Source organism: Drosophila willistoni, chromosome 3R (genome assembly GCF_018902025.1).
Source record: "Drosophila willistoni isolate 14030-0811.24 chromosome 3R, UCI_dwil_1.1, whole genome shotgun sequence".
NCBI lineage: Eukaryota > Metazoa > Arthropoda > Insecta > Diptera > Drosophilidae > Drosophila > Drosophila willistoni.
Genome location: NC_061086.1, coordinates 21,543,587 through 21,565,837, shown reverse-complemented (window position 1 = coordinate 21,565,837; position 22,251 = coordinate 21,543,587). Strand labels below are relative to the sequence as shown.

Genomic DNA, 22,251 nt, shown 5'->3' with positions numbered 1-22,251 from the left:
TAAGCGATATTTTCTCTGTGAGTGATCGATAATTATTTAGTTGGCGGTATTATTGAAAATTAGTTCAAGAAAAAATTATTCTGCGAAGAATAAAAACTAAAACTTAAGTTACAGCTGAAATATCACTTCACGTTAATTAAAAGACTTTAATTTACCATTGTCCTCCTTTACAAATGCAATTTATTAGCTAATGTTTCAAAAAAAAGAATAAACACAATTTTCAATGCTGATATTTTTCACTGTTTTTGGGAACACAAACATTCAAAAGGAACAAAAAACGGAAAAACAAAAAATGCATTTCCAACTTCTTTCAACAGCTAATTAGAATTAATTTTTGTTTTGTTTTGTTTTTTTTTATGCTAATTAATTATAAATAATTGCCTATTCTCAGCGTTGAGTTAAATGTGTTTATCAATTGCATTAATTACGATTTTAAGTTGATTTTGTTTTAATGTTTGTTGGTTTGTTTTGTTTTTGTTAATTATAATGCAGCTACTAGAATTATTTGATGTCTCTCCCCTCCAATTTGTCCATCCGAGTGGTATTTGGTCGCAGTAAAATTGTTATTTTGTTGTTTTTTTTTATGTATACGTGTATATAAAGCAATTATTTAATAATTTATAATAATGCCACGACTATTTCCATGCTTGTTTGAGCAATTTACGAGACGCTAAATGCTTAACAATTAAAGATCCCGAGGTGAGCGCGACTAGAACTATGGAAATAAGTATATAGTCAAAGTCTTCTTTCAACAAATCGAACGTCTTTGAGGGCGCCACTCGGGTAACGAACAAATCTGCAAAAACGATTGATAAATTTTGGAATTTGTGTTTTTTTTCATGATTTGAGACATACCTAAGCCACTGGCTACGACTAGACAGGTACTCTCCAGACCGCTGGGTGCGGTATATATATTACGCAATCGGGCAATTGTCTGATTATAATTAATATGATTCTCCGTTGGCAAAGGCAGCTCGGGTATATAAGGTATGGCACCTTCTTCGCGACCCTGAGTGCTAGATGCAATGGGACGCCTTGGATCTAATAAATGCCATGGCATTTCAATAATCGCTCCACTTGCAGTGCCAACTATTTTGAAAATGATAATTCAAATTTTATATAATTTCTCCTGATGGGTATTTAATTTTATGACTTACTCAGCACATGCTTATTGGTAATGCCACGTTCAGTAATAGTTTCCCTTAAGGCTTCCACAATAGTGGGAATAATGTAGGATTGACGCTCTACAAGCGGCATAGGAGGAGCTTGTAAGGAGCTAAAGACACTGCCATTCGCCTGTGTTTTGCCCTCGTACAGCTCAATGGTGGCTATAGAAAGAGATTTTATATTAACTTGCATAAAAGAAGTTATGATTTTTTTACTAAACTTACTAATCTCTGTGCGACGAACTTTTTCATTAAAGTAGGAATAGGCCAACCAATTTTCAGAGTGCACAATATGCAATGGAGCACGCACCTTGCGATGGGTCATTGAGAAGATCACAGAACCCGAGACAACATCAATTAGATATAAATTTAGAATGGCTATGTGAGAAAAGAAGATTAACAAGATGTTCTTGAATAAGGATTGACAATCAAATAGTTACATTTGTGTGTGGCATCTGGAGACTGAGTGACAAAAGCCACTAAATTTGGATTGATATATTTGTAGAGAACCGAACGATCGCCCAATACACGACCCTGCGAGTGGACATGTTCGATGGGGTTCTTGCCAGCAACTCCAATGATCTGTTGCTCTGAGGTATGACCGCCCAAGCGGACATTCCAAATGTGAGTGCATGACAATTGCTAAAGGAGAGAAACACAAACCAATTAGGGGGGTGAGATTTAGAATTTCCATTATGGAGTACTTACATCGCCCGCATATTTCACAAAGTAACCCTCCAGTTCGGCAGTTTTTACATCGGCTGTATACAAATAAATGCCATTGGCCTGTAAATCAAACAAACGTATAAATATTAATGTCAAGAGTTGTATATAAATTAGGATTAATTCTACCAAAGGTTCAGCATGTTTGGGCTGCACATGAACTTTGTTCGACGAGTCCAATATCAAAATGGCCTTAACAAAGTCCTGTTCGGTTTCGGGCAATAGAGAAAGTTGCTTAATTTTGTAATCCAACTGCAATTGGCCACCCTCAGAGGCTTGTCCAGTGATGGGATTGAAGCGATATAGGACACCATTTCCAGTTTTCTACATATGGATGGATAGCAAGTTAAATATATATATTTCGAAATGACAATATTAATTCGACTTACCGCATCTTTGGCCACAATAGTGCACAAGGGCTGTAGTGGAAAATGTTTGGAGCTGCGCTGAACAATCAAACGCATCTCTTCGGCATTATCGAAGCCCTGAACATTTGGCAAAAACAGCTGCCAATGATGTTTGCCCGAAATGTTGTCAACGCCAAAGATTTTGCCAGACTTTGTGAGCAGAACAAGCATTTTGTGTAGGCCAAAAGAATCACGAATTAGGCCAGCTCGCTGGGTATCACTGGGTGGCGGTCCCAGGCCAATGACATGCAGGAAAAGACTACGAATTTGTACGGCCTGTGCGGTTATGCGACGCAAAAAAGCGCTAGCAATATCTCCTGACAAAGAAAAATTACGATATTAGCTGCTTCTACACAAATTGAGCTCAACATATAAAAACAAAACAAAACTAGGCGAAGTTTTAATGCGTTTTTGGATAAATTTCTTTTGACTTACGCTCAAAACTTTTGGAATCCACTTTTCGTATGCAATAATGATTTAAAGGAGATAAGGATGATATATTTTTTTTGGGAATTTTTTTAATGAATTTTAATGATTATAGCTCACCGGCTTTGCCCTTCATTTCATTCTCCAGTGTGCCCTCAGAGTCAGCCAAAGGCAAATCCATAAACTCTGATGCAATAACATTGGCCAAGGCCTCTTCTCTCGACCAACGGATGCGTCCCTGCTGAATGGCCACAATGGACTCGGTATTGGTGCTAAACAAAAATACACAACTTTTGCCGTCTCCATTCCGTTTCAGTTTGCAGTCAAAGTTTTTGAGACTTGGTGTACCGAAATGTGCGGGTAATTCAAGACTTTGTTGAAGCTCAGGAACAGGTGAACAATTATCCAAATAGACAGCATTTATGGCGAGATTCTAAAAGTGTTCAAAAATTCAAACATTTATACAGTTTAATTAACCAGGTTTTTGGGACTTACCTTATCGTTCAAATCAGCATAGGCCAAAACCTTGCGATAATTAAAGCTACCGACAGCAAAACTGGAGCCTTGTAGTCCACTACAAATGGCTTGATCTTTATTAACACTCACAAGTTTGCCATTTACAATAACAACGCCATTTAAGCCCTGTGAAGAAAGTTTAAAATGTTTTTTGTATCACATAAACTGACTTTGGACTTACCAAGAGGGCTTTAGGTTTGCCCACAACTTGTTGTTGCTGCTCCTCAAGCGTTGTCCTGATCACTTGGGTACTCTTGGCCACCAAATCCAGACTAATTAGTTGTTTACCCTCCGAAATGCAAACAAAATATGTGCCAGCTAGGGCGCAGCTTTCTGGACTAATCCAGGCAGCCATTATTTTACTAGTACTACCCGTTGAGTGCCCCGATGTGGCGAAATAGGCCGTAACCTCGAGATGACTCTGCCAGGCTGGTACCACATGATAGAGAACGGAATTGCTGTAGAACCAAACGGCATCCTCGGCTTTCTCAGTGTTCAATGGAAAAATGGACCATTCCCATTCGATAGTGCCGATATTGCTGTTCCAACCACGCACCAAAGCGGGCGCATGCCCTTGAACGGTGAGCATATCGAATCCCAAAGTTGTGCCCACTGGAGCAGCGGCGGTGTCACTGGAATCATCAGAAAAGCCGCTCACTTGCAGCAATTTGATATCCCCGCGAGGTTTCTTTTCGAGCACTTGTCGCCACACCAAGGCGCCAGTCTTGGGACATATTGAGGCAACCACTTGCTCTTCGGTGCTGACCAATAAGCGGGGCTGGAAATTATTCAAATCGATGTGAACATGCTTCAGTGCTCCCACATTCAAGGCACGCCTGCAGGTGAATCAAACAAGGCAATGGGTCAGAGGTCAATCTTTTATGGACAAGGGGGAAAGTAAGTCAGCTTACCAGTCAAATTTTTTAATCTGGTCCTCATAGAGTGCCGAGCAGGTGCTCAGCAGAAGTAGACCGATTAGTGTTCCAGTTGAAAACATTTTGTGTTTTTGTCTTTGTCGGCTAAACCGTGACTGACCAGCGAGGATAAAATCTCTATTTTATCATACACGTTTATGTTATAAATTAATTAAAATCCACATTCACATAAATTCGTGTTCTCTGTCAAAGGGATGGGAAAAGAAATTTGGGGCAGAGACAGGGTTGTAATAGTTCAATACCGGTTGGTGAACTAGTTCTTTTCCCATACCCTTACAGAGGATATATTTAAATTTTTAAGATGTTTGTATGTTTGTATTAAGCAAAAAAAAAGGCACAAGCCAAAGAGAGTAGCTCTATCTCTTCAAAATCAATAAATAAAGAATAAGAAACAGTTATAATATAATTAAGCGAATTCCATTAATTTAAATATTAATATAACCTCTTAATAATAAAATGCAAATCATTATTGTCGTCTTGAGAGAGAACCAAATATCTTTTGCAGTGTAACTAGCTCCCACTATTTCCAAAGGTCAAAAAGCATTATCCAATACTAAACACATTACAGTGTTGTAAAAATACTGGGATTGCAATTAAACAAATAGTTAATTTCTGGAAAAATCACATCTAAATATTTAAAAAATGTTTGAAAAGAAAAGCGACAAAGCTAAACAAGCCGATTACAAGCACCGAGATGATGGGGTTGAGCTGGAAAGTCAAATTATAATGCGAGTGCCTAAGGTAAGCCAAGAAATGAAATTGAATGTCTAGTTTCCCATTTCATTGTTTACTTCGTTTTACAGGATCTGGCAGAAATTGTGCACGAAGCCATTCAGACTGGCAACATTAAGGATCGGTTAAATATTCAACTTGATCAGGATTTGCGGTACGGAGAAGTACGTCTAGATGATCAATTGCTTTACGCCAAGCTGGTGGATCTGCCCACAGTTGTGGAGAGCTACAAGACCATAGACAACAAAAGCTTCTACAAATCCGCAGACATTTGCCAAATACTCATCTGCAAGGAGGACCCTGACGATGAAACGGAGAAAGAGTCGCCGAACAAGAATAAAAAGAAGGATCCTAATAAGGTGGACAAAAAGTATTTGTTTCCACACGGCATTACGCCACCCTGTAAAAATGTACGCAAGCGGCGATTCCGTAAAACGCTGAAGAAGAAGAATGTTGAAGCTCCTGAGATTGAAAAAGAGGTAAAACATTTGCTGCGCATCGACAATGAAGCTGTTCGCGTGGACTACGAGATAATCAATGAAGAAGACAAAGCCGGCGATGAGTTGGATCAGTCGGATATTAAGCCATACATCGAGGCCGATGATGACATCCAGGATGACAATAGCACTATGCACCATGAGAAGACCATCAATGAGAGTGGCTCGCAACGGGGAGAGATCAATGTGGAGTCGGATGATGATGAGACCAGCAATTTCGTTCCTGCCCATATGGAGACCAATAGAGGTGTGGCTGAGCATGATATATTCGGTGAAGAAGTGTCTACCACCGATGACGAAGATGAGCCCCAACAGCGTAATCCAACAGCACACCAAGCTCGCCGGCACGAACTGGAGGAATCCTCTCGTCTCTCGGCCGATGATTCCCGTCTCTCAGATTTCTTTGGAACCAGCAGCAAACTGGAGCAGAATGAGTTCAATAAATCAATGTTTGGACGCGATGCTAGCAGCCCCAAGTTAAGTGCAGCCGGCTCCAGTTCCAATCTGGCTGCTCCCAGTGGTTTCTATGAGCAGCACATTACTAAACGTGAAGACTTCGATGCCATGGAGTTCATGGATGAGCCACAGCCCCAATATACCCAGCAACAGATTAATGAAAAGATTGCCCAATTGACTAGACAAATCAGTGATCTGAAGGCGCAGCAATTGCAAAAATCCACAGAAATTGCATCCATACAGAATGCTACACTGAAGCAGCGCATGCAGGAGACATTGGATAATCTGTATACCCAGGTTATAGAACGAGAACTCCAGCTTAAAGACTTTGAGAACATGTTGGAGTCATAGGATCTATAACATTTGCAATAAGTTAGACTTTAAGTTGATTAATTCTTTTCTATTAGACTTCTTATTAATGATCTTCTTAGGCAGTCGGGCATGACCACTTTGACCCACTAGTTGCGGCTGATTAAGTGTTAACCTTCCTCTGTAACCAGATATACAAATTGTTCTTGGTCTAAAAAATGTCGTTTGTGTTTATTTAATGGCAATTGTAATTTATCCAAAAACAAATTAAAGGGCATTTCACTTTAAGGCATAAATATTGAAGGATAATATATTCTTTTTTCTTTTTGTACTATATGTCAGCCAAAAAAAATGTCTTTGTAAGATATACATATATATAGATAAAGAGAGCTTTCTTTTGTTTTTTACTTAAGATCTAAAACAAATACAAAATGCAATTGTTTGTATGTATATGTAGGAATGGCTAACATATCCCATTATAACTCTGGGATACTCTATATAAATGCAGGGCTTATTAGTTTTAATTTGTGACAGCAATTTCGAGCACTCTATATGGCTTTTGATACTGCAGGAGGAGAATAGTAGAAGCATTAGTATATGATGAATGTGTAAGATTAATTCAACGAATTTAAATTGCTTAAAGTTTAGTTTTAAATCAGATATAACTTTGATTTCTTTACAAAAATTCCCAAAGAATTTGTATTCGGGGAATGAGGAAAGTCGTCACCAGCTCAAATCGTCGGGCAAACCGCCTGGATACTCCCCAGTCAGACAGGCTGTACAGTGACCCTTTGATTTGCCTTCCCCATCTCCTCCCGTCGACTGTTTCAGCTGGACTGCCTGAACCAGACCAGCAACACTCAAATAAGAGAGACTATCGGCGCCCACATGACGGGCCAGTTGTTCGGCATTCAACTTGTTGGCTATCAGCTCCTCACGCGTGGGTATATTGATGCCCATGTAGCAGGGATATTGCAGAGGCGGACTGGCAATTCGTATGTGCACTTCTTTGGCGCCCGCATCCCGAAGCAGCTTAATAATGGGTCCAATTGTATTGCCCCTGACAATGGAATCATCAATTAAAACTAAACGCTTGCCGGCCACATTCTCGGAGAGGGCACCAAATTTCTTGGCCACTCCCAGTTGACGGAGTCGAGTGGATGGTTGAATGAAGGTACGACCCACATAACGATTTCTACACAGAACTTCAGCGAATTCCAGGCCCGACTCTCGGGCATAGCCATGAGCAGCAGCTGTGCCCGATTCGGGCACCGAACTGACAAGATCCGCTTCAACGGGAGCCTCGCGCCACAATTGTCGTCCGCATTGCAGGCGCACAGAGTAGACCATTTGACCCTCGAAGATGCTATCACCACGGGCAAAATACACATACTCAAAGATGCAGAATGCCATGCGCTTAAAATCCGGCCGTTCCACAATATCCACAGTGCGATAGCCACTTCGTGTCAGTTCCACAATCTCTCCTGGCTCCACTTCACGCACATAACGGGCTCCAATGGAGAGGAAGCCGCAGCTCTCACTGGATACCACCCAGCCATCGGCTGGTGTATCAGACACACCATGACCAGCATGACCCGAATTGATGGGCATAATCTTACCAATGCACAATGGACGATTTCCATAGGTGTCCCTCACGGCATAGATCTTATCCGTTAACATTATGACCAATGAATAGGAAAGGGGGGCCAGGGTCATGAAATGGCGAATTCTAGCTGGCCAATCGGGTCCCTCCAGTTCAGAAACATCTTCGGGAGCGCAACACAGCGATTGGGCAATCAGTTCACTGTCACTGTGCGTGGACAATCCAACACCGCGTCCCAGCACCTCCCTTCGTAGAGATTCATTGTTCACCAACTCACCGTTGTGGGCCAGAGCCATTGCTCCGTGAGCCGTGTGAACCACAAATGGTTGGCAATTAACCACTCCGGAGCCTCCTGCAGTGGAGTAACGTGTATGACCTATGCCAAGGTTACCGCGCAGCTTCTTCATGGAGTCATCATTGAACAGTGTACTAATCATACCCATTCCCTTGTGCACATTGAAGTTCTTGGAGCATTTGCCTTCACTGGTGGCTATGCCCGCGGACTCCTGGCCTCGATGTTGTAGTGCTACCAGGCCCAAGCATAACACATGAGCAATATCAATTTGCGTGGGCCAATCCCCGCAAGCAATGGCACCAAAGACACCGCATTCATGCGTCAAACCGGTTAGCTCCTTGCTCTCACTTATTGTAGGAATGGTCGATACCGAGGTCGAGGTCGACTTCACCTGTTGCTCCCCCACGTGTTGTTGTTGCTGCGGCTGCTGTTGCTGCTGTTCTTGCGTCGACATGTTGTTACTGTCGCTGGTCGGAATTAAGATCGGTTAGTTTTGATCTGATCTGGTTTGGTTAACTCAATGCAACTATTTGATATGAATTACCTGTTGATTTACGCAACGGTTTTATATGCAGAAATCTTCGCACGCGCAGCAAACTTTTTAAACACGAGATTCGATTTCGAGTTTCGGGAACCAGCGATCGAGCGTAGAGTGACCAAACATTTTTATTTCAAACGTATATTGCCTATATATTTAATTTAAAGTAATGCGATGATATAATATTTATTAAGATAACTTACGGCTTAAAGTAAAGTTTCCACTTCTTTTCTACAAATTTTCCGCTCTTTTAAAATAAGCAGCCCTCAGCTCGTGTCGCCACTGTGCAATTAGACGACAATGGAGATCAAAGAAATAATTTTATATTATCTAGATGAAGTAATTTATTCTTTTACTTTTTTTATGCTGATGGATCAGCTAATCGCTTAGCCATCTATAAAATCTAGCTGCCATAAAATCATAATATTTATTTCGTTGATTGCCGCATCGAAAGTAAATTTTCTTCTATTTTCTTTGAAATCTAACGATCACTCAGTTCTAAGGGTCCTTCATTTTGAAGGCCTTGAATTAGCTGGAGATGACATCTTGAGTCGAGTTCGAAAAATACATTTCTTCTGCCATACAGTCTCGATCAGTTGTGAATTTAAAAATGAATTTGCTGTTTGTTATTGTTTCTCACTGTCTATGAATGTACGCAAATTATTATTAATTTCTTCTAGGTATATGTAATTAGTTTTGTTCATTATTATTTTTTTCGTAGTATAATCTAGCGAAAATTGTTAAAATAACCTTGGTCATGATGATTTTGTAAAATAAAAAATTTAATTTATTTAAATGGTCAACATTTAACTACAATTTGATAACAATGATACATGATGAATGTAATGTTTTGAATTTCAAGTGTTTCATTTAAGTACGTCAATATTCGAAGTCTGGCTGCTTATGTACATTCCGCTAATTAAAATGATAAGATAAATCTCTTTTAAAAGAATAAAAATACAAAATTGTCCTTAGTTCTTCTTGATATCCTCCTTAAAGAAGGTAGCCTCTTGTAGTTTCATAGTTTCGGGTGTACTAAGTAATTCTTTGGCCTGATCTATGTCGGTCTTAATGGCCGTTATCAGGGCCTCCAGCGAATCAAAACTGCGCTCAGGCCTCAGATAACCAACCATGCAGATTTTAAGGATTTGTCCATATAAATCACAATTGAATTCGTGGAGCATGTGAGTCTCGACACTCTTCTCTGTGTTATTGTAGAATGGGTTCCAGCCAATGCTGAGGACCATTTTATGTACTGGACCATTGTCAACATTCGCCCAGCCGTAGTAGACCCCGGTGGGAAGGGATTCTGGTAGCGATTTCACCACATCAAGCGGGTAATTTGCTATCAATATAAAATTGGTTATCTATCAATTGACCTTCGGATTTGCGGTTGAATACGCACCTGTTGGAATGCCCAGTTCTTTGGAACCACGTCCAAATCCTCGGACTATCTCTCCACACGTATATAGCGGCAAACGGCTCAACATTATCTGTGTCCCACTGTTGCTACGATGTCGCCTTGTGAAAGTCTTCCAAATCCAATTAAAATTTTTATTATCAGTGCTGTCGCCGCTGCCACTTTGCGGTTGAATGTTATGCGATCACGACCTTCAACGACTTCGTCAATTAACAGATATTGAATGAATGAAAAAGCCCTCGCTTTGAGTTTCAACAAACATTCCTAAAATTATTAACAAATAACAAATAAATAATTATAGACAAATAAACACAGTTCAAACCTAGGGATGGGAGGAATTTGCGGTTTTTCCGATAGCGGCTTTCGGATCAACGTTAGTGATGGGAGGCTAAAGGCGGCTAAAGAATCATCACCAACAGTCGCAACATTGTCTATTTACCAATTTTTTGTTTTTTTTTTGCGTGGATTCAAGAATGACAATTTTAAGAGCATATTAAAAGTATTGATAGAAATGGATCTGGATCCTAGCATGGAGAATGTTTGTCGGGTTTGCAGGGATGGGTCAGTCACATTGGTGGACATATTCAATGGAGTGGACGCCGAAGAGGATCATGAGAAGAATTTAGCCCATGTCCTGAGCCAGTGTACTAACTGCCAGGTTAATCCCGATGACTTATTACCGAAACAAATATGCTTGTCCTGTGTCCTGGCTGCACAAAATGCATTCCGCTTCAAGAAGACATGCGAACAGAGCCATCAATATTTTTGCGAAATCCTTGAGATGAGATGGCAAACTCAGCATAGAAGTCAAGCGGAGGAGTTGGTTTTCAATGATGATGATGTCCACATGGCAGGTGGTCTGCATGTCATCGATGTGAGCTGCATTAAAATGGAGCCGATGTCAGAGCTCCAGGAGCTCGCCATGCCAGAGAATGTGCCAATGGAAATTCCTTCCACCGAGGAGCAGGTCCACACGTGCGTATTCCCTCTTAGATCTCGTCTTGTGGACCTATTTCAATGGTTTACTTTTGTTTTTTTTAGAACTGACGAGGTGTTCCCACATATATGTCAGTACTGCACCAAAGGATTTCGTGGCACGTATGAGCTGGACAATCATATTCGGAGTCGCCATACAACTGAACGTCCATTTGAATGCCCCCAGTGCCACAAGAAGTTTGCTACATTGAGCTTTCTAAGGAATCATACTCGGCTCCATACGGGGCAGCGACCGTATAAATGTCCACATTGCCCTGAAGAGTTCACCCTGTGGAGCAGTATAAAGGCCCATATTAGTGAGCATGAGGGTAGCCAAAGCAACAAAAGTACCAAGCAATTTCGTTGTGACCAATGTGCAGCCTCGTTCCGGGAGCACTTTGGCCTGCGCATGCACAAGCAATTGAAGCATCGCATCAGCAATACGATAGCTGACGCTCAATCCAGGACACCCTATGATAGTTTGCCCAATTCAGTCCTTGAGGAAAATAATGCGCAAGAGTAAGCCTTTTAGCCATAGCTTAAATTATTAGTAATCAACAAATTCTTTGCCTTTCAGTGCTAATTATTGCTGTGACATATGTAAAAAGACCTTTAAATATAGATACGCCTATACCAATCATAAGCGTGCCCACATCAGAGCACTACGGACCTACCACTGTCCTTATTCACAGTGCTCACAGGTCTTTCAAACTGAACTTAAGCTCAGGCAACACACTCTTACCCATAAATCCGATTGGCCATATCAATGCAAACAGTGTATTAAGGGCTTCTATAAAAAATCCCAGCTAACGAATCACATGAGAGACAGTCACAGTGGCGATAGAATTGAATGTTCACAATGCCAGCAGAAATTTGCAAGCAAAGCAAGCTTAAGAGTTCACATTAACATCTTTCATTCAGAAGATTTTCATCATCTATCAACAGCACCTCAAATGGAGTAAGTTTTTGCTTCCTATCTCTCACTATACATAACTAATATCTATATTAAATATATATTCAATCAAGACAAGCTAACGATCTCCAGAGGCCGATAAAAACTGAAGTTCCAGACAGCAATTTACCTCATGAATCTCTTCTAGTGGAGCAAATCCAAACTAGAAATTCACCTCATGAATCTCTTCTAGTGGAGCAAATTCTACCAGATCAAGACTTCGTAGGTCCTGAACCAACTCCGTAAGCAATTTAGTAATGACTAATTACAAAAACTAAAACTAAAAAACCCATACTTATTATTTAAGTGCTCACACTCTCTATGGACAAGAACAAACAACGAATTTCAATGGACCAGCAAAACCTGCAAAGCAACGAAAACCGAAGAAGAAAGCAAAGGCCAAACAACCAATGTACAAACCCAAAGGAATGATAAGTCATCGTTGTAGATGGTGTCCAATAGCATTCCGAGAACAACATAAAATGATGCAGCATATGCAGCAGAAACACAAAAAACGCCTAATGGAAAGCTCGATCCTTGAGCAGGCTAATGAGCCAGAGACAAACCAAAAAGAGCCAGAGACTACTGCTCAAACAATGCCTACCGAAAACGAGATAAAAGAAGAAATTGATCCACAACCAACTGAGAAGAGTATCTCAGTACCTGGAAAATCAACAAAGTCTCACAAATGTAGTGTATGTGGAGAAGTATTTACGGCAAGATTCAAATATATTCAACATATTCATGCACACAAGCCACCTTTAAAGTGTAAAGAGTGCTCAAAACAATTCAATTCATACGCTCAGCTCAGAATACATTCGTCTCTTCACAAGGGCGTGCGCTTCCAATGTTCTCAGTGTCCAAATTCCTATTCGCGAAAAGATAATCTGGCAAAACATATGGGCACACACAAGTTCTCACATGTGTGCCAGTATTGCACCAAAGAATTTCGTGGAAACTATGAGCTAAACAATCACATTCGGAATTGCCACACAAGTGAACGTCCATTTCAATGCCCCCATTGCCCCAAGAAATTTGCTATCATGGATTATCTAGGAAAACACATTCGGATCCATTCGGGAGAGCGTCCTTTTAAATGTCCACATTGCCCTAAATCCTACACATTGTCGAGCAGTCTAAGTGGGCATATTCGCAAGCATCATGGTAACAGCCGAAACTTAATTACCAAACAATTTCGATGCAATCAGTGCTTAGCGTCCTTCCGGGAGTACTTTAAGCTCCGGATGCACAAGCAATTGAAGCATTGCATCAATGATACCATGGCTAAGGCTAAATCATTGGGGTAAGAACTTCGAATATATATAAAGTAAGATTCGTAGATTGCATTTCCATGTTCTATTCAGAAAACTGAAACAGTCATCAACCAATTATCCCGGAACTAATACCTGCAATGTTAGTTTGCCCAATTTGGTCCTTGAGGAGGGTAATTTAGAAATTAAGAAAGAACCTGCTGAGGAGGACACTGAGCCGACACCGAATCAATCCCAACAGCCAGAGTAAGCATTTTAGCTACAGCTTGAATCTATCATGTAATTAAAATTTGTTTTGTCTTTCAGTACTAATTATTCCTGTGAAATATGTGACAAGAAATTTAAATATAGTTACGCCTATAATAATCATATCCGTACCCATATGAGACGACAACAATTTAAATGTTCACAATGCCAGCGAACATTTGTAAGCAAACAAAGTCGAAATCTTCACATTAGTATAGTTCATTCAGCGGCCGTTAAAGATCTATCAAAAGGGTAATTTTTTCATTCTAATTTTGTACAATACATTGCTAATATTTGCCTTATTTAATTAAGACAAACTAACGACCACCAGAGGCCGATAAAAACTGAAGTTCCGGACACGAATTCACCTCATGAATCTCTTTTAGTGGAGCAAATCCTACCAGATCAAGACTACGAATGTCCTGAACCAACTACGTAAGCAATCACTAAGCTAGGCACAAAAACTAAAACTAAAAAAACCAAACTTATTATTAAAGGACTCGCATTCTTTATGGACATAAACAATCGGGGAGTTTGAATGGACCAGCAAAACCTGCGAAGCAACGGAAGACGGCGAAAAAAGCAAAGGCCAAAAAATCTATATACAAACCCAAAGGAATGATAAATTATCGTTGTAGATGGTGTCCAATAGCTTTCCGAGACCAACATAAAATGATGCAGCATATGCAGCAGAAACACAAAAAACGCTTAATGGAGAGCTCGATCGATAAACAGGTTATAGAGCCGAAGACAAACCAAAAAGATCCCTTGATTCCTTCTCAAACTAAGCTTGCTGAAATTGAGATAAAAGAAGAATTTGACCCACAAACAACTGTGAAGAAGGTCTCAAGACCTAAAAAATTTACCAAGTCTCACAAGTGTAGTGTATGTGGAGACATATTTACGGCAAAATTCAAATATGTTCAACATATTCATACACACCAGCCGCCTTTAAATTGTAAAGATTGTCCAAAACAATTCAATTCATATGCTCAGCTCAGAGTGCATTTAAAGACACACAGGGGCGTGCGTTTCCAATGTGCTTACTGTCCAAATTCCTATTCGCGAAAACATAATTTGGCTAAACATATGGACATACACAAGATGAAAGGGGATATTATCCACTCAGCAGAAAATACTGATACAGATCCAGTTGAGGATGAGATGTTGGGACAAACAAAGTCCGAATTTATGTGCGAATTGTGCTCCAAATCATTTTACCATGAATATAACCTAAGGCTTCATAAGCTCATGAAGCACGGCATTAAAGACGACGAGGAGCGGGAGGAGGAGTTAATCTTAGATCATCAACCGATGAATTTTGGGTGAGTTATCTAAAATAGTTCAACAAACAAGTTATTTAAAGTATGTTGCTGCAGGTTGGACCATGAAACGAATATACCATTGCGAAATAGACCTGGAGATGGTGCATATGAAGAGCTCGAATTCGAGGATAGCGACAGTAAAAAGGATATCTTGAATCCAAACCCCATATTAATACCACAGACACATATTCAATTGCCGAATGTCGAGAAAAATGTGACAAAAAAGTAAGCCCAATTAACAATCGCTCTATTTACAATCTATATCAATTTACTCGTTTCAGTAATGTATGCCCATACTGTTTAAAGCGTTACGTACGGAAAGAGAGCCTCACTGTTCATATGAGACGCCATACTGGCGAAAGGCCGTACAAATGCCCCTACTGCGTGATGAGTTTCAGTTCCAATGACTCCTACAAACGACACCTCCGAGGACATACGGGAGATCTCTTCCGTTGTGATAAATGCCCAAAGGTTTACAAGTGTCGCTCTGATTTGCGGTTTCATCAAAATCAGAAACATAAGGTTCCCAAAGAGGAGCCAATAGTATTAACAAAACATTTAATTGTACGTTTAAAAAGAATTAAACTACCAGTCAGTGTTAAGGTAGAGCCGATTGCCTAAATGTCAAGTAGTATTAAGACTCAACAGCGGAATATTATATAAATATTATTTTTTTTTGTGACCTACATATGTATCTATATGTTATAAAGATCTGAAACTGGCTTTCAGTCTTGATATGGAAATACGTATAACTGTATCTATATATTTAATCTTGTGGCTATAATTAGCATTTAATCTTAATGTTAGAGAACGAAAGAATTGACTTTGATGTAGACAAATCGAGTTCTTAATTTTTAAATTCATAGTCTAAGTTTAATTGTGCTTTTTAGGAAGTATATTAACATTATGTATATCCATTTTGTCCTCGTAAGTGTTTACATATTAAATAATCAAGCGTATTTCCTCTACATCAATGAAATAAGTGTATTTTGTGAAGAAAATAAAGTAAAAGCTATATGTAATTTAGTATTCTTAATACGGTTTGTGTGAAACTTTTTAAAGAGTAAAGAGGATACTCGATACTCTGCATAAACAACAACTATTTATGATACATTATTTTTTTAAGACAAGAACAAATTTAAAAACCGATTAATTTACGCAATATGTGGACATCTGGCATCACTATCAGCAATAGGGAGTTGCCAGAGTTTGCGAAAATTATAACTTGGCATCATCCTCGATTGCAATTTTTGTTGAAATTTGGTTTAAGTAATAAATAGTAAAAAATATAACGATGCGGTCGCGTAGCAGAAGCCGCAGTAGGCACAGGCAAAGACGACCAAGGAGTAGATCTAGGTCAAGATCCAGATCGAAACCCAAACGAACTGCAGCACCTATCAAGGATCAGAGCAGAGAAAATCATCGCCATCGTGACCGAGAGCGGGAAAATGAACGGCGGAGGAGAGATGATCGACGACGTTCCCGATCCCAGTCAACGAATTCGAGCAGCTCCACCAGTAGCACCAGTACCAGCAGGTCCCGGTCGCGCTCGCAAAGCCGCAGTCGACAAAGGAAGCAGTCGTCTGCAAGAAAATCGGTAGAACGTTGGCCCAACGATCGTTTTCACGACAACAACGATAGAAGCAAGAATCCGTTTCGAGGTATTGCTCCCGAAGGCAGTTTCATTAATAATCAGGACGAATCCTCAGGAAGATCCCGGCACAGAGGCGGCAGGGGCGGTGGTTATAAAGGCGATTCCAAGGTGGCAAATGCTCGGCGAAATCAGCGGGTCCGAATCGGTGAAGAGGGTGTGCCAGAAATATGGGGCTCTAGCCCCACCAGGCAAGATGATGATGTAGAGCTCGTCAAGGGCTCATATGTGGGACCCAAAAAGAAGAGAAAAAAGGAGAAAAAGAAATCCAGCAAAAAGTCCAAGAAAAAGTCGAAAAAAAAGAAGAGCAGAAAAGAGGAATCGAGCTCGAGTTCGTCTGATTCATCATCATCATCATCGGAAAGCAGCAGCAGCAGCAGTAGTAGCAGTGATTCTGAATCTACCAGCGATAGTTCCAGCTCAGACAGTGAGGACGGGAAGGAAGTTTGGCTAGAGAAGACAGCGGATGGTGTAAAGAAACCCAAAAAGAAAAAGAAGTCACTGAGCGCCAAAGACAAAAAGCACAAAAAGAAAAAGAAGAAGCGAAAATCAGAGAAAGAAAAGTCCAAGCGAACTTCCTCCAGCACTAGTAAATCTAAATCGAAATCTAGTGCCTCCAACAATGACGAAGATGTGGGCCCATCTTTACGAACAACTAGCGGCCTGAATCAAAAGGACTTTGGACGTGCCCTTTTACCAGGTGAAGGAGCCGCCATGGCTGCTTATATAGCAGAGGGCAAACGTATTCCGCGACGTGGTGAAATTGGTCTAACCTCCGATGAAATAGCCAACTTTGAGTCAGTTGGTTATGTTATGAGTGGAAGTCGTCATCGTCGTATGGAGGCCGTCCGTATTCGAAAGGAGAATCAGTTGTATTCAGCCGATGAGAAGCGGGCTCTAGCCATGTTCAGCAAGGAGGAGCGACAGAAACGAGAGAACAAAATTCTATCACAATTCAAAGACATGATCCACTCTAAACTTCAGGCTAAGGATAAAAAGTAAAACCACCGATAAATTAAATAAAAAGTAACAATCAATTGGAAAGCTGACTGAGAATGTAAAAGAATATGTAGACAAATGTAGTTATTAGGTTTATTTGGCCCGCCAAATCCAATGAAATACAAATGTTTCGTTAATGATGCCAATTACGATCTTGGGCAACAATCTGGAATGCATTTTAAATCTTATAAACATTTTTTTGTTTTTACTGGCACATTTGTTTTGGCTTAAGTTTAAATTTAGCCGAAAAATAAAATAAAAGAGCTAAACCTAGCCCTTAGGACTATTACTCGCACCTTTAGAACTATTAATCTCACCCTTAGGACTATTACTCGCACCTTTAGAACTATTACTCTCACCCTTAGGACTGTTTACTCGCACCCTTAGGACTTTTACTCGCACCCTTAGCATTTTTTTAGAGATGAACTATCGAACCTCAGAGGGTATTTGGGTTAGCAAGTTTACCTCATCTCTAGTTGAGGGAAGTTAACCACGAAAATTTATTTTTTTTATTAAAAAAACAATTTAAGTCAATTAAATATTGCAGTTCCTTAATAAAAAATGAACAAAATTTAATGATAAATTGACGTTTTGTGCTATTAATCTTGTTAAAAGGCAAAGACGAAACATTTTGCGCGTGGCACAGTTTTGGCATTGGCATTTTTGCATGTGCGAGCGAGACGAAAAGCCTGTTAGTGTTCAAAGGCAGTAGGAGCAAATGGGAGAGCCGTATACGAAACAACGAGCAAAACAATAAAGCACGTTAACCGGCAGATAAGGGGCGAAAAGAAGAAGAATCGCTAAAAGACGAAATTAAATTAATGATAAGTCTCAGGCGTCGTGTCAATTGAACGTTTCTCGGTCACTCAGTGCCGTGCCTTTCTATCTGCCTCTGTTGCTCGTTTTTTTCGTAATCAATTAGTTGGACACTGGCCTAGCGTTAGTTTCATTCAAAACGTTGAGCATAGCGTGTCTCGTCCTCATTCGCAGTCCTCGCTTTGTCCCCGCTTTGCCTCGCCATGCCAGCCAACGATGAACTACAATCGCCCAGCAGCGAAATGGTTTTGCTTACTCCCAACCTTGAGACAGCTCCGTCCATCATTGCCGACACCACTCTAGCGAGCACAAACAAGGACCCACAGCGTGAGGGTTCAGCTGAATCGAATAGTAGTCGTGTCGTCATGAAAAAACAACTGGGACTCTTGGAAGGTGTGGCCATTATATTGGGCATAATCTTTGGTTCCGGCATATTCGTCTCACCCAAGGGAGTCATACGCGAAGTGGAATCTGTGGGCACTTCATTGATCATTTGGATCCTTTGTGGACTTCTGTCAATGATCGGCGCCCTTTGTTATGCGGAGCTAGGTACAGCTATACCAAAATCGGGCGGCGATTACGCCTATATATATGAGGCGTATGGCTCATTGCCGGCATTTCTATATCTGTGGGATGCCATGATGATATTTGTGTAAGTAAAGCAATTCGAATAATTGATTTGACTGAGCTTAACCTCAATTTTTAGAGTCAGCAAAACCTGATGCAATAATTCATTGGAATGTCGAGCGTAAGCAACAAGGGTGGCAGCTTGGGAAAGGGGAGAGACAGTGTCTACATACATATGTACATATATGCAAATAGTTGTTCTAGTGCGTCACCAATTTGGATTCTGTTTCTAAATCTATCAATTTACGATATCAAGCGATTTCAAAATCAGAATGAACAACTATCGGGGAGACAACCCGTTGAGTTCATTTTGGTTGATAGTTTGTTTGTCTTATCACAGTGGTCTATCAACATTTGATTTCATGGTCAAGCCATAGAAAGGGAAACACATAACAATCCTATCAACCGGCATCGGTCAACCACTAATTCCCATAAAAATTATTTATATATTTTGCCCATGTATGCGGTTCTTTTCCACTTGTATTGATAAGCATATTGTGTAGTGCATTTACTGTTTTATTGTTTGCTATTTTTATTTGCACTTTACGATAGACGATGAAAGATAAGGGTTCAGACATTTGTACAAAATACGAATAAAATAAATTAATGAATTTCTGTCATGGTCTGCCATTGATTATTTGTTAAGTATGAAATGCAAATTAACCCGAAAAATTAAGACCTTTTAAGCATGAAAGAATGTTTTCAATGAGGTTCTCATTTTCTTTAGACATAAACTGAGACAGTGTTGTTAAGGAAAACCTATTCGTTATATTATATATTTATCAAATCTAATTCAAAGTTTTATTTTCTTATTGCAGACCTACAACTAATGCCATTATGGGTCTGACCTTCGCCTCATATGTGCTGCAACCGTTTTTCGATGAAGCATGCGAGATTCCAAAAGTCGCTCTACAATTGCTGGCCGCTGTAACCATTTGTTTCCTCACCTACCTCAATTCGTACTATATGAAACTCACAACTAAAATGCAGAATATCATTATGTTTACCAAAATTGCTGCTTTGGTGCTAATCATTATTGTTGGTCTTGTGTGGATGTGCATGGGAAATTTGGAGAATTTTAAACAGCCATTTGAAAATACTGAAACTGATCCCGGCAAGCTTTCAGTGGCCTTTTATTCAGGCATTTTCTCATATGCCGGTTGGAATTATTTGAATTTTATGACCGAGGAACTGCGTGATCCGTATCGAAATCTTCCACGTGCCATTTACATCTCATTGCCATTGGTTACTGGTATCTATGTGCTGGCTAATATGGCATATCTGGCGGTGCTATCACCACCAGAGATGATAGCCTCCAATGCCATTGCAGTTGTAAGTATATACATAAATTTTCGATACCTTAGATTAAATATGAATGATCAAATGGATATTATCTTTACTTACAGACATTTGGCAATAAAATCATGGGCAGTTTTGCTCTCATTATACCCATCATGGTTGCCATCTCTGCCTTTGGCGGTCTCTCTGTCCACATCATGACATCGTCACGAATGTGCTTTGTCGGTGCTCGAAATGGTCATATGCCCGCCATTCTATCCCATATTAGCATGAAGAGCTACACCCCACTGCCATCTCTTGCTTTTCTGGTAAGTAGCTATACAAAAGATATTGCATCATTGGATAATTACATTTTGATCTTGAATTTGTAGTGCTTACTCTCCATTGTGATGCTCGTGGTGAGCGATGTATATGTGCTGATAACATATGCCAGCATTGTGGAGTCGTTCTTTATTATGTTGTCAGTCTCGGCAGTTCTCTACTTCCGCTACTCGCGTCCTACTATGGAACGGCCAATTAAAGTAAGTTATGTCTGAGCCAAAAGTGTACTCAGACATATAAATCGGATTAAGAAAATGTTGTACATACATATATATGATTTCTAATGCTCTGACAGGTCTCATTGTGGATACCGGCTGTGTTTGTTGTCGTGTGTGCCTTTCTGGTGGTTGTCCCCATTTATGTGGCGCCCTATGAAGTCGGTATGGGTGTATTAATCACTCTAATTGGCATACCATTTTATTATGTGGGTGTTGTGTGGCAAAACAAACCCAAATGGGTGCAGCACGGAATTGGTGAGTAGTGGACGGAAAATAGCAAAACTTTCAATTAAATTTTTGTATTTATCTCTTTGTATATTTACATTTAGATTCCATGACATTTACTTGCCAAAAACTCTTTATGTCCGCCAAAGAGCAGAAGCAGGAATGAATCCAGCGGAAGCCTCAAAATAAAATTTCATGAATTTACTTCACCAACGACGCATCATTGTTAATAGTTACTACAACTACACACACACACACATTTCTATTCATATTTATATATGCATATATATTTATACAAACTAAACACAGACACTGACCAAAAAGTGCAAAGACTTCGAATAATAGTTTTTAGTTTTTTCATCAATTTAGATTTCAATTGAACGAGAGCCAAAGTTGCCGAAATTTCTTACCAAAAAAATATTTGTTTTATATTTAATGAAATTTTCGTTTTGTTGCTTATTGTTTAAAAACGCATTTAATGTATAATTTCTTTTTTTTTGGGTTTTTTTTGTTTGGTTTTAAAGAGAATATAAATTTTCTAATAAAGATAAACATTTTGTACTGGCAAAAAAAAATGTTGGCATCTTTTAGGCGCTGCTGAAAAAAAAAATCCCCGTCGATGAGCCGCTATCGATAAGGCTAAGTTAATCAATTATAACTGATATAATCAATGTCGTTAACAAAGAGTGAGGCTATTTTTAAGCCAGTTCGGACAAAGAATAATGGTTCTGGCCAAAAATAAAACAACAGTCAACTATTTTATCTTGCTGTTTGCCATTTGACATTTTTGTACTACTATGACGGCATGCCCTGATCGTATATTCCAGTCAGGCAAATGGCACAAAATCAGAATCTGAGGTGTTTTTAATTGATGAAAATTTGTAGCGCACATTTTGGATGCTTGGCAGGTAGCATCTATGTATATAGGTGCGCCTCATCTATGCATAACTAGGCGATTGCTACTTTATATGGTTGTCATACAATGTGAGAGAAGACAGATTGCTAAAAATGATCGTAAAATCGTTCTCTATTCAGTTTGATAGCCAAATAATTGAGTTTATTATCATCGGATGTGCCTATGCTGGCCATGCATGCCAAATGAGTACATACAAAAAAAAAAAACGAATCAATCTTAATATCTTAACTAGCCTATTGCTGATAACTTGATTAATCTATCACAAGTTCCATCAGATAAACAACAACCAGAAACTTGCTAATTGCGGGCACGTGAGTTTAGATAAAAAAACACTTATATTCACATAGTTAATCTAGAACAGAGAGAGAGAGATAGAGCACTTGGCTT

The 22,251-nt window shown here is 39.7% G+C and overlaps 7 protein-coding genes across 9 annotated transcripts; 4 read left to right on the top strand and 3 right to left on the bottom strand.

Annotated features, from left to right (window-relative positions):
* Positions 1 to 150: 150 nt before the first annotated feature.
* Positions 151 to 4,386, bottom strand: LOC6648013 (ER membrane protein complex subunit 1). 2 transcript variants are annotated; one of them, XM_002070360.4, is made up of 13 exons: positions 4,150 to 4,386; positions 3,420 to 4,074; positions 3,218 to 3,364; positions 2,843 to 3,155; positions 2,732 to 2,752; positions 2,279 to 2,613; positions 2,019 to 2,213; positions 1,875 to 1,952; positions 1,607 to 1,808; positions 1,392 to 1,544; positions 1,158 to 1,328; positions 856 to 1,089; positions 151 to 796 (listed from the first exon to the last, which is right to left on the bottom strand). In XM_002070360.4, exons 1-13 carry the CDS (start codon positions 4,233 to 4,235, stop codon positions 636 to 638), a joined length of 2,751 nt encoding a protein of 916 aa, XP_002070396.1. In that variant the 5' UTR covers positions 4,236 to 4,386; the 3' UTR covers positions 151 to 635. The 2 variants fall into 2 exon arrangements, with proteins under 2 accessions (XP_002070396.1, XP_023034600.1); XM_023178832.2 differs by lacking the exon at positions 2,732 to 2,752 and having other exon boundaries at positions 4,150 to 4,385.
* Positions 4,387 to 4,736: 350 nt separating this feature from the next.
* Positions 4,737 to 6,463, top strand: LOC6648014 (transcription initiation factor TFIID subunit 7). Its single transcript, XM_002070361.4, has 2 exons — positions 4,737 to 4,914; positions 4,977 to 6,463. The coding sequence occupies exons 1-2, from the start codon at positions 4,816 to 4,818 to the stop codon at positions 6,207 to 6,209; spliced, it is 1,332 nt and encodes a 443-aa protein (XP_002070397.1). The 5' UTR covers positions 4,737 to 4,815; the 3' UTR covers positions 6,210 to 6,463.
* On the bottom strand, positions 6,371 to 8,716 carry LOC6648015 (amidophosphoribosyltransferase). 2 transcript variants are annotated; one of them, XM_002070362.4, is made up of 2 exons: positions 8,610 to 8,716; positions 6,371 to 8,532 (listed from the first exon to the last, which is right to left on the bottom strand). In XM_002070362.4, exon 2 carries the CDS (start codon positions 8,517 to 8,519, stop codon positions 6,891 to 6,893), a length of 1,629 nt encoding a protein of 542 aa, XP_002070398.1. In that variant the 5' UTR covers positions 8,520 to 8,532; positions 8,610 to 8,716; the 3' UTR covers positions 6,371 to 6,890. The 2 variants fall into 2 exon arrangements, with proteins under 2 accessions (XP_002070398.1, XP_046869499.1); XM_047013543.1 differs by having other exon boundaries at positions 6,371 to 8,526.
* Positions 8,717 to 9,364: 648 nt separating this feature from the next.
* Positions 9,365 to 10,307, bottom strand: LOC6648016 (putative riboflavin kinase). The gene is made up of 2 exons (XM_002070363.4): positions 10,009 to 10,307; positions 9,365 to 9,948 (listed from the first exon to the last, which is right to left on the bottom strand). Exons 1-2 carry the CDS (start codon positions 10,091 to 10,093, stop codon positions 9,575 to 9,577), a joined length of 459 nt encoding a protein of 152 aa, XP_002070399.1. The 5' UTR covers positions 10,094 to 10,307; the 3' UTR covers positions 9,365 to 9,574.
* Positions 10,308 to 10,407: 100 nt separating this feature from the next.
* On the top strand, positions 10,408 to 15,828 carry LOC6648017 (zinc finger protein 62 homolog). Its single transcript, XM_023178410.2, has 11 exons — positions 10,408 to 10,998; positions 11,065 to 11,517; positions 11,576 to 11,956; positions 12,025 to 12,192; positions 12,258 to 13,253; positions 13,315 to 13,467; positions 13,528 to 13,719; positions 13,780 to 13,902; positions 13,965 to 14,792; positions 14,847 to 15,017; positions 15,074 to 15,828. The coding sequence occupies exons 1-11, from the start codon at positions 10,535 to 10,537 to the stop codon at positions 15,411 to 15,413; spliced, it is 4,269 nt and encodes a 1,422-aa protein (XP_023034178.1). The 5' UTR covers positions 10,408 to 10,534; the 3' UTR covers positions 15,414 to 15,828.
* A 165-nt stretch (positions 15,829 to 15,993) lies between these two features.
* LOC6648018 (NKAP family protein CG6066) lies at positions 15,994 to 17,487 on the top strand. The gene has a single exon (XM_002070365.4). It carries the CDS (start codon positions 16,087 to 16,089, stop codon positions 17,443 to 17,445), a length of 1,359 nt encoding a protein of 452 aa, XP_002070401.1. The 5' UTR covers positions 15,994 to 16,086; the 3' UTR covers positions 17,446 to 17,487.
* A 410-nt stretch (positions 17,488 to 17,897) lies between these two features.
* LOC6648019 (Y+L amino acid transporter 2) lies at positions 17,898 to 21,523 on the top strand. The gene is made up of 6 exons (XM_002070366.4): positions 17,898 to 18,910; positions 19,704 to 20,217; positions 20,292 to 20,492; positions 20,556 to 20,705; positions 20,801 to 20,978; positions 21,053 to 21,523. Exons 1-6 carry the CDS (start codon positions 18,462 to 18,464, stop codon positions 21,112 to 21,114), a joined length of 1,554 nt encoding a protein of 517 aa, XP_002070402.1. The 5' UTR covers positions 17,898 to 18,461; the 3' UTR covers positions 21,115 to 21,523.
* Positions 21,524 to 22,251: the final 728 nt, after the last annotated feature.